General features: G+C 42.4%; 1 protein-coding gene across 1 annotated transcript; it reads right to left on the reverse strand.

Moving 5' to 3' along the window:
• Window positions 1–231: 231 nt before the first annotated feature.
• MRPS33 (mitochondrial ribosomal protein S33) lies at window positions 232–10,565 on the reverse strand. The gene is made up of 3 exons (XM_058531537.1): window positions 10,522–10,565; window positions 5,842–6,083; window positions 232–2,130 (listed from the first exon to the last, which is right to left on the reverse strand). The coding sequence occupies exons 2-3, from the start codon at window positions 6,054–6,056 to the stop codon at window positions 2,025–2,027; spliced, it is 321 nt and encodes a 106-aa protein (XP_058387520.1). The 5' UTR covers window positions 6,057–6,083; window positions 10,522–10,565; the 3' UTR covers window positions 232–2,024.
• Between the last annotated feature and the right edge of the window lie 971 nt (window positions 10,566–11,536).

The following is an 11,536-nucleotide window of genomic DNA, read 5'->3' on the forward strand; positions in this document are numbered from 1 at the left end:
ACGCACCTGGCTCAGCTGCACTGGCCAAGAGTCATCATGCATCTGCACTTTTCTGAGCAAATCCCTGAGATCTTGCCAACACTTGACAACACAAACACACCCATTCACACAATCTTAGGGACTAAGTCTGTTCATCTGTGTCCTCTACAACTAGCATGTGTCAGGTACTCAGGAAAGAAATCTAAATGGATTCTCAGCCTTCTGCTGGAATTCACGTCTGTCAGATACAAATCACCCAACTTTGGGTCATTTTTATTTTTATCAACTGTAATATAGGCCCTAGCCATACCATCTGGATTAGGTATCTTTAAAAATATCATTTATCTAAACATATGTAGTGTGATTCCTACTAGTTCAGGAATTATTCACAGGGCAGTTATTGCCAATAATTCTAATGTTGCAGGGAAAGAAAACTGTAGCTGGAGTAGCTGCTATACCTACTCTTGCCTATGCACTTTGCTCTTTTCCCGAGAGGCAGAGACAGGTGTTAAAAAGTACTTTAGCATAACAATGTGCATATAGTTAACACTACTCTACTGTACACTTAGAAGTGGTTAAGATGGGGGGCCGGCCCAGTAGTGTAGTGGTTAAGATTGTGCACTCCACTTCGGCGGCCCAGGGTTCGCAGGTTCGGATCCCAGGCACAGACTGACGCACCGCTTATCAAGCCATGCTGTGGTGGCGTCCCATATAAAGTAGAGGAAGATGGGCACGGATGTTAGCCCAGGGCCAATCTTCCTCAGCAAAAAGAGCAGGATTGGCAATAGATGTTAGTTCAGGGCTAATCTTCCTCACCAAAAAGAAAAAAAAATGGTTAAAACAGTAATTTTATATTTTTTACCACAATAAAAAAGAGAAGAAAAAGTACTTAAAAATTTACCAGTGCTAGAAATCTTAGAACAACTCTTGGAAAAGAAAATCAGAGAAGCCCTCACATCCTCATTGGAAACTCACTGCTAGAATACAACAAAATGAGCAGCTAGCTACCCAAATGTACACAACAGTCATCTCTCATAGATAACATCTTACACACTCTGATCTCTGGTTAGGCTGGTTGAGTCCAAGCCTTTTCACAGAATTTGCAAAGCCCTTCATGGTCTAGCCTCTGTCTATTTCATATGGTCAACTCTTACTAGTCAGTGGTCTTTTTTCAATTCCTGGAACAAGACAATTTCTTCTTACCTTAGGCCTTTGCAAATGGTGTTCTCTATGCCTCAAACACTTTTCCCACCATTTTTCTTCTGCCCAACTCGAATTTATTCTTCAGACCTCAGCTTAAATATCATCTCGTTAGGGAGGCCTTCTTTAAACTCCCTAACGAGGTTGGGCCTCTTGCTGTCTCTCTGGATCAATCCATCGACACTCTCACAGAAGTCTGTATTTATGTAATTATGTAATATTAGTCTCTCCCCCAGGATTAAAAGTCCCACGAGGTAGGGACTGTTTCTCTTGCTAACAACCACTGTGTTACAGGGCCCCACTACCTTGTATACAGCAGGTACTCAATATTCTCTTATCAGGTACAGCCTTTTATCTCACAAATATACCTTAGATATTCTCAAAGGAGTAGGTGGAAGGCACATAAAGTTTGTGAGCACAGTGGTGGAGGCAGTGGCTGAACGGCAGAGATGAAAGAGTTTAAGGCTGGTTAAATGAGGAAGCAAGAAGGGAGCAATGAGGAGACTACGGGATGCTCAGTCGGTGAGTTTCCCCTCCACTCCCCAACATCCCATTCCCACCCCAGACACGTCATTCAACAGTAATTCATGCATTTGTTTCTTTAGGGAATGAGGCAAACCTCAGATTACAAAACCAAGGCCAAAATAATTGTGCAGAATTAGAATGTGTCCAAGAAACCAGGCACAAGTCAATTGGATTAGACTTCAACACGGAGATGACTGTGTTCCTCCAAATAATCTTCAATTTAGGAAGCTTATACTCCTCCAATATGGGAAAGATAGTAAATACACTTTCTTCTGCGCTCAGTTGCTGAGGAAGAAGTTTTCTCTCCTGATGGACCAACACTATTTCTTTTTTGCTGCTCTTTTCCCTTCTCCCTTCCTTGGTTTCCCCTTTCCACGAAGCTTCTTTAGACGCATCTGCTCATCCTTAAAATCCTGATGCTCATCCCTGAATAGAGAAAGAAAAAATAATTAGCCAGTATTTCTACCAGGCTGGAAAAGTACACTAATCTAGCACTGTTCCTTTAGGTCGTTCTAGTAATCAATCCTTGACTCCTACAGGGCACATGCTCAGCTTGGTGAGCAGAAAGGACAGGCAGTCCCCAAGATACAGATAGGTTATGTTCCAAAAGTTCATTTCTAAGTCACAGTTTCCCCTCACAGGAACAATGTCACGAATAGCAGCTAATTCTCAGGCCAGCCACACACCACTAACAATTACCCCAAACTTCCCTATAACACTAAGACTAAACACAGAGGGGAGCAGAAAGCGGGTACAGTCATGTGCCGCATAACAATGTTTTGGTCAACGATGGACCGCACATATGTGATGGTGGTCCCATAAGATTAGTACTATATAGCCTAGGTGTGTAGTAGGCTGTACCATCTAGGTTTGTGTAAGTACACTCTATGATGTTTGCATAACAACGAAATTGCCTAACGATGCATTTCTCAGAAAGTATCCCCATTGTTAAGCAATGCATGACTGTCTAAGCTTCAACAGCTACACAGAGACCCCGAGAGCCCCATAAACTAGCACCTACTACAAGGGGAGAGGTCTGGAGGAAGCTGTCTTAATGGCAGTGGATAATTCACACAAACGGCTGCTGGGGAAAGGCTCAGGCAGAAGGAAGCCAAATCAAAAGACAGGTACCCTGGGACCAAGGTAGCCAGGACTGTTTGTACATGTGGAGGGGGTGTAAGATGAAGACTGCCAGGGCCGGTCTGGTGGTGCAGCGGTTAAGTGCGCGAGTTCTGCTTCGGTGGCCCGGGGTTCAGAGGTTCGGATCCCGGGCGCGCACCGACGCACCGCTTGTCAAGCCATGCTGTGGCAGCGTCCCATATAAAGTAGAAGAAGATGGGCACGGATGTTAGCCCAGGGCCAGTCTTTCTCGGCAAAAAGATGGTTGGCACCAGATGTTAGCTCAGGGCTGGTCTTCCTCACAAAAAAAAAAAAAGATGAAGACTGCCTACAATATATAAAAATGTCTGCATTCTAAGTGCAAATACCTAAAGAACAGTATAGTGTTTAAATATGTAAGCTCTGGAACTCATTTGAACCTGGGTTCAAATCACAGCTCCACCCTTTAGTAGCTGTGTGACCTTGGATAAGTGACCTTCCCTGTCTGCACCTTAGTCTCCTTGTCTGTAATAACGGATAATAATGGCATATGAATTAAAGGTAGGAAAGGGGTTTGCTGGGCCCAATTTTTAACTCCTTAGGATTTTAAAACATAGATTGTGGGGTCGGCCCGGTGGCACAAGTGGTTAAGTGTGCGCACTCCGCTGCGGCGGACCGGGGTTCGCAGGTTCGGATCCTGGGCGTGCACCAACGCACCACTTGTTAAGCCATGCTGTGGCAGCGTCCCCTGTAGAGTGGAGGAAGATGGGCATGGATGTTAGCTCAGGGCCACTCTTCCTCAAGAAAAAAAGGGGAGGATTGGCATCAGATGTTAGCTCAGGGCTGGTCCTCCTCACAAAAAAAATAAAAAATAAGAAATAGATTGGTTTTATAGGGTACACTGTTTCATTTCATGAACATGATGGATACAACAGCTCTTTGGGATTAGCTGTGAGTGCCCACAAGTAATCTATTCTCAACAGAGCAGCCAGAGTAATTCTTCTAAAGTATGAGTCATTTAACTGCTCTGTTCACAACCCTGAAAATGGCTCCCATTTCACCCAGAGCAAAAGCCAAAGTCCTTACCACAGCCCTCAGAGGCCTTCCTGATCTGCCTGCTGTCCTACCGCTCTCCCCTTAGCCTGTGCTGCTCCTGGAACACACCAGGCGCACTCCCACCCACGGCCTTTGCTCTGCTCTTGCCTCTGCCTTGACAGCTCTTCCCCAGGTCCCACTTAGCTCACTCACCACCTTCAAGCCTCAGCTTAAACCTCATCTTTTCAAGTAGGCTGACCCTGACTGTCCTGTTTAATCCTGTGACCCGTCCTGGCTCCGCCCACTGACTGCCCTGTCAGCACAGTTGATCCTGCTCAGCTGGCTCTACTATTTTTTTTCCCATAGCATGTGCAACTTTGTAACATGCCACATAATTTACTTATTTAATATGTTTTTCCCTCTTCTTCCTTCCCTCCCCCATTCCCATCATCCCCCATCCAGAAAGAAAGCTCCAAAGGCAGGGATCTTTGTCTCTGTTGATGAAACAGCCCAAGCACCTGCTTGACGGAATGAATCATTGTTTTTGAAAACCTGTGCTTCCCTCCCCCCTTTTGTAGGTCTTTGAGTAATATTTTCTTTATTGAAGATTGTCTAGTTTCATCCTGCCTGATGCCACAGGAGGCCTTGCATTAGAGGCATCATTTACCATAACTAGTGACTAAACACATGAAAATAATCGTGCTTTTCCATGGATAACTAAGTGCTAAGTAATTTTTCCCTGTCTTCAAAGACAGTCAAGGCTTTATTTTTCAAACAAATGGAGAGTGGCAGTAAACAGGTAAAATTAAAATAGCTGAGTGTGATTTTGTTATGGGTTATAATTTTCTACTCAGGAGATCTGCCTTCCAATGATATTTTATTTTGGGTCATAATAAAATTAATTTTTATTTTCTGAGCCCAGATTAATTTTAATGGCAAGGGAGATAGTCTGAAAGCAATTCCAGAAATTCAAAATATGTCATGAATATAATCTCTAATAATAACTAAGAAAATCTATTCTATTTTGCTCACTGCTGTTCCCCTCGTGCCCATCTTAAGTCTCTGCACATGGAAGGTACTTAAAAAAATATCTTTTGGATAAATGAATGTACCAATCTTTACCTATCTTGAATGAACTATTCATTTTATTATGTTAGAGTGAACAGTCTCAAATTCATTTCTGTATTGCTGCCCTAAAACAAGTGCAATTAAAACATGTTAAATTTTTTTTAAAAAGGAAGCGTTTTAACTTTATACAATTATGCACTGTTTGAATTCTTTTATAATGAGCATGTATTAGTTTGGTAATTAAGACATTTTTTAAATAAAATGATCACGTAAGTCTTGCTAGAGCAGTATTCAGTCCTAAGCACCAGCTTCCTATATATACGCAGACACACAAATGCACGGTGCTAAGAGCCTGTGCAATTGACATACTGCTCTTAAACTACAGATTATTTAAACCAAATTAATATATCAAAAAGGGTATCAACTAAATATGCCAGAAGAGGGTGGAAGGAAATAAGAACTCCGAGAAAACTGCCACCAGGAAAGAAAGGAGGCTCCCGTACAACAGGTAGGAAGAGAGGCTGCGGGCAGGGACTCTCCATCCAACCGATGGGAACCTGCTGCTCTGCCAAACCCAGGTGGTGGAGGTTTTCTTCCTCAGCATTCGAACCAGTTTTCCTTTAGGAAGTTTTCCTTTAGGGAGCTTGCAGATTACTGAATAATTAAATATCTCTCTATAGCTCAGTATCTAGTCAATGTTAGTCAGGCTTTAGACAAAATTAAAATATGTCTTTCAATAAGTTCATGTTTCCTTTTTTTTGGTGTGCCCACTATGGATATTTTGAAAGCCTTTCCCCCTAAAACTGTACCTTTTGAACTACCTGGGCACTATTATAAGAACCACAAAACTATAAGGATAGAAAGGCTAATTTTTTTCCTTTTCTCATCTCCTAAAAAATCTCTGACAGGTTACTCTTTGTGTTTTTTTGTCATTACCTGTAGAGGCCAAGAAAACGTAGCGTCCCCATGAGCGCAAAGTAAGTGTTGTGATTTGGATACCAGTCATACGTCTCCTTCCTCTTGGCCAAAGGCTGCTCACTAAACAGTTTCACCACCTTCATGGATTTGGAATCAGTAGGCCTGGCCACTTCACCAAATAGCCGGGCACTCAGCCGACTCATGCGCAAGGCATATTCTGAAAGTGAGGACATTTCCTGAGCAGCAAGGGACAAGAGTCCCTACAGAAAATGAGAAGAAAGATAAACAGGTTAGTGTAAGAAATTCCCAGATTGTAACACTTGAGAAAATGGAAACACAGCAAGCTACACATGAATCAGTCCATGGTGTTGGCAAGACGTGCCTTGGAGTTGAGAAATATCCACAGTCCAAGTGGCTATTTCCCTTGCTCGCTTTATATTTGCAATTTTTACATTTGGTGTTCGCATACTATTACTCCCTTGCTGTACTGCCCTTTTTACAATGCACTATTTTGTGACTCAACAGGTTATTTACTGAGAGTCAGTTTACCTATCTATAGGCTAGATGAGGACAGAGAAATGTATTATTCTACCCCAGCGTTGTTATTCTACCTTCAAAAAACACCCACCTAAGCAATCTGCAAAATAAATATGCTGACTGCTTGCCATCTAAAGGTTTAATCATGGCAGAGAAATAATTACGCTGTTGTCTTTATCATCAGCCCTTTGAACACTGTCCTCCTCAAGGACTCCAGATGGCTCTGGGAACGGCTAATGAGTTATGAGGTCATTGAGCCTCTAGGCTGCTGGACTGAATTCTGCTTAGAGACTGAGAACCATTTGGGGAAAACAGAGATAGTAGTCTTATAGAAATAAACTCAACAGCTCAAAAGATTCATTTAGTCCTGAATAGAAGGCACTTATGAATTGTGATGTTACTTGTCTTATCTTCCATCATATATATTCTGCTTCAGTATAAACTGGCTAAGTTCTTAATAGCTGAAAACAGTAATTTTTTCTTCTGAGGCACAGAATATTGAAATAGGTATAAGAATGATATCTGTAATATGCATAAATTACAGCCAATATACATCAAAAATTATACAGGATACACAAAAATCAAGAATGTCGCTAGCGGAATAACTATCTCACCCCATTCCAGATCAGATGTGGGGGTTACTGTTGGCAGAATATGCTAATTTACATGAAATTTTTGTAGTGAGATGCGAATCTTTGCTGACTAAGAGACTATCACGGGGGATGGTTCAGCTGGGATGAAAAGAAGTTGATCTGCAAACAGAAAAAACACATAAACTTATCTTGAAAAACCAACAGGAGAAATGTACAAAAACCCTCCTAAACAGGAATGGTGCCAAGTAGATTTCAAAATAGCTCTTGCAAGAAAAAATCCCAAAACCTCAGTGTTTCAATTAAGGAATTTTTTATGTCCATTTCAAGATCCATTGAAATAGCAGAGGCTGACCTCAAACCAAGTGCAGAACATTAATCTCACCATTTACCATTCTGAATACCAACCAAGGAATCTTAGGCCAGTAGTGCCACCTGAAGGCCAGCGATGGGAGAACTGTCAGATCCAAGGTCTCTTCCTGGGGCACCCGTCCCCCAATCTGGGGATCATTTGTAAGCCCTGCTCTTTGCTTTTCCTGTCAGCACTCTCAGTTCCCAGGTTCATTTCTCTCCCAACTCGTGCTCCATTATGTGGATGGGAAAGGGTTTGGGGTTGTTAGGGTTATATTTTCATCAATGAGAAAAAAGTCATTAATAGTGTAATGTTTAAATAGAAAATAGTAACAAATTAGTGCTATAAACCTCTAAAGGCTTTGCAAATGTCCTGAAGTTGCCTTCAGAAGTTACAAAAAGTTTCTTTGCATGCTTTATCTTTTCTCTTCCTTCCACCTCTCAAGTTATCTTTTTCCAAAAATCAGATAAAAAAACTAAAAATAAACTGTTTCTTAATTAACTTTGCTTTGTTTTGCTTAATTACTATTATACCATCAGAATAGATTTCTGTTGCAATTGCACAGTATTTCCACAATCAGTTATTTGTAAGGATCTATCATTTTGTTGCAGTGTTTTCAGGAAAATATGTTCTGAATTCCAAATCACTTCATTTTTGAATGAAGAGGCAGCATGGAATCCTGAGGCCTAGGTTTGAGTACTGGCTCTGCCACTGATTAGCTAGATTATTTTGAACAACTACCTATTCTCTCTAAATCTAAGTTTCCTTTTCAGAAAACAAAGCTTGCAGGACTATTGTGAGAAATAAGATAGTGGCACTCAGTAAATGGTAACCCCCAAAACAGAAAAAACCTAAACCCATTTGTAGGTTTGGTGCTCGTATGTTCTATATAGACACATTTGTTTATTCCTTATTCTCATTTAATCATGCAAAAAAAGATTCAGCCTCCACGCAGTTAAACCTGTACCTCCCTGGAATGATATCCTTAACTTACAAAGACTAAAACCTAGGGGAGGGGACCAGCAGCTTGGTAACTTGACAGGTAGCAAGGAGAAAGGGACTCGTTAGGACAGTGGTCACCAAAACCATCACAAGATGCTAAGTTATCTCCATGCCCATTTTGGAATGTAGCAAATTATTGGGACACATACCTCATAAATAATAAGATCTCATTAGAATCCACTGGAACATGGTTTTACCACAAAAATCCAAGTCCTAAAACTTTTATGATGAAGAAAGGGAATAAACTTCTTTAAACCTGAATGCCTTACTAGAAAGAACCACTTGCAAAATAGAAGGGAAGTGAAAATGGTTATAACAATAATCAATTACCACTTTGTAGTCTCCTTCCACAGAGCACAGACATGTATGTCTCTGATGACGAATGGCACAGGAAGTTGGTATGCTTTTTTTCTTTTTAAATATAAGCTAAAACAGCTAAAATGTTCTGCTGTCCATAAATATTGGTCTTAAGATTGGCAAAATACCACTTTATACAAGCTTTAATTTTTGTTTTGTTTTGTTTTGTTTTTGGTGAGGAAGATTAGCCCTGAGCTAACGTCTGTTGCCAATCCTCCTCTTTTTGCTAAGGAAGATGGGCCCTGGGCTAACATCCGTGCCCATCTTCCTCCACTTTATATGTGGGACACCTGCCACAGCATGGCTTCATAAGCAGTGCGTAGGTCTGCACCCTGATCTGAACCTGTGAACCCCTGGCCTCGGAAACGGAGCGTGCAAACTTCACCACTACACCACCAGGCCAGCCCCAAGCTTTAAATTTTTTAAACATTGGAAAGCCTTACTTATGACTTTTCAGGACCCTGGTACGCCTCCTTACAGAATCTTTTAATTTTATCTTAAAAAAAAGAATATGATGACCATGTACAAGACATTAAAGTAAAAAACAATTTACACGTCAATTACATTTTTATTCACATGAAGCCATTCTAAGGGGTACAAAATAGACACTTAAAACTGTCACTTTTCTTTAAATGTGAACTAAACAGTATTATGAAGAAAAATTAACTGGAGTTGAAGATGCTATCCAAAAACAAATTATTCAAATATGCTGGAGCAAAACATGTTAAGCTCACACGAGAAAATACCCCTATTTTTACTTTGGCATAAAAGGGCAAGTTTCTTTGAGCTTTCTGATAGGTCTGGTGCATTTACAAGATCCGGTTTGTTTCAGTAATTGGCTTTGGTTTAGGTTTGCCTTTTTTCTTTGAAAAGTGCAGATGAAGTGCAGGAGTTCCTAATCTGGGTATCCCTTAGCTGGTGAATCCCGCGGAACTTGCCAAGTGTATGCTGACATATGCGTGTACGTGTGTGCGTAAATTCTGCTGGGGGGAGCGAGCTTTCTCCAGCTTCTCAAAAAACACTGGTTAGTGGAGAGGAGCAGCTTTGGAGGAGAAAAGCGCCTCGGAATCTTGCCTCTGCGCTTTAACGGCCATACCGCGTTTGTAGTAGCATGTATTCTTTGCCCCCGTTTTCTCATCTGCTACATGAGGACAGTTAAACCACCGCAGTAAACCACCGCACTGCGCTGTGGCGCTGACCTGCAAAACTCATGGCCCAGTGCCTGTCCTAATAATCATCAGACCTCAAGAACTCACACACTGCGCACATGTGTTTCACAAAAAATCTAAACACACGATTTATTATTTTTAAAGCCCGGTACCGATTATTTCACTGGGTCGTAGAGACATGAGCGACTCTGAATATATGTCAGCTTTGTTCAGTTCAACAAGAACATCCTCAGCCTCCTCCAACTGACTCAATCACGCCTGCCTGTGATGGAAGCAACAGTGTCAACCGACGTTTGAATCGGTAGGGTATTTCGGGAATATTTTTAAGTGTCACTTTATCATATTTTTCTTAAGCTGGTAACAAAATTAATCTGTATCCCCCAGACAAAGCTACGGTGCAGAAGGCGGTCTGATGAGCAGAGAAACTGAGCCCTGAACGCTGCCTAATCAGGAAGAGAGTAACTGCGCCTGAGGAAAGCACGCTAGCGTCCTTCGTTTGGTAAATCCCCCAATTTACGCAGGAAAAGGCCAAGTTGTTCGTGTGATACCTCTGAAACCTCCGAGCGGGTTAATAATGAAATTGACTCATCCTATTCTTGACGACTCTAGAAGCTTGGAGACCCCCGCAGGACCTCTACAGCCACCGTCCGTATCTCACTACAGAGCCCCCCAAAGTCAGGGACAGCCTTACCTAGTCGTGACCTTCCTCTCCCGCGCGCCCCCTTCCCGGAAGGCCCGCCCCCAGCCTGGCTCGGAGTTCCGGCCCGAGACAACTACGGAGAGCAGTAGAGAAACGGAAGCTTGGGGGCTAGAGGGGAGCCCTAGTGAAAGACCCGGAACTCCTAACGCCTCTCTTGGAGGCCTCAGAGGTCTTACCTGGCGCCTGCGCAAGGAGGGTAGCGCCTCTGGGTGTGCGGAGGACGAGAGGAGGCGGTAGGTTCGGCAGAGAGAGGACGAGGACTGGCTTGTCCTGCAGGGTTCGCTAACTGAATTTTGTTGCAAGTGGCTGCAGGGCTGCCCCTGAAACCTCTGAAGCTATGGTTAAGCGTGTGCTGTGTGGTGGAGGATGAAATGCGCTTTCTTTTCTTCTGCTTTTTTTCCGTGTGTTTTCTTTCTCTTTTCATCCAGCCTAGGCCTTGACGTATTCAAGAGCATTGCTTGAGCCTAGGGGCAGAAGAGTCGTCTGACCCCCCTGGGGTGCCATTCCCCTCTCCTTCCACTTATCTACTCATCCTCTAATAGTCAATTAGTATCAACGCCAGGAGGCCATTCTTGATACCCCTTTGCTGGATGAGGGGCGCTATTTGGAGCTCTCTGTCTCTCTCTCTCTCCCACTGGCCTGGAAACTTCTTCCGGGAATAGGGATGGGATATTTATCTGACTCCTCAGTAGTTATGTAGACCCCGCTTGGCAGATGGTAGAAACACTGTTAAGTACTACACTCTGTACTAAAACTGCTCTCAAGCAAGCCACATCCCGTAGGCATTGTATGAAGCATTTATTGAATGTTTGATAGTTTGGCTGAGAACATTACTTATTTTCTGAGCATTATTCAAGGCCTTTCATAAATGCTCTAAAATGTACCCTGGAATTAAGGCAAATCAGCGGCGAGCTGTATATCCCTAGGGAGTATTCTATTGACACCTGCTTCCCTCCGATAGAATTTTGTTTTGTTGTTGTGTTTTGACATTTTATCAACCTGTGGT

Source organism: Diceros bicornis, chromosome 3 (genome assembly GCF_020826845.1).
Source record: "Diceros bicornis minor isolate mBicDic1 chromosome 3, mDicBic1.mat.cur, whole genome shotgun sequence".
Lineage (NCBI taxonomy): Eukaryota > Metazoa > Chordata > Mammalia > Perissodactyla > Rhinocerotidae > Diceros > Diceros bicornis.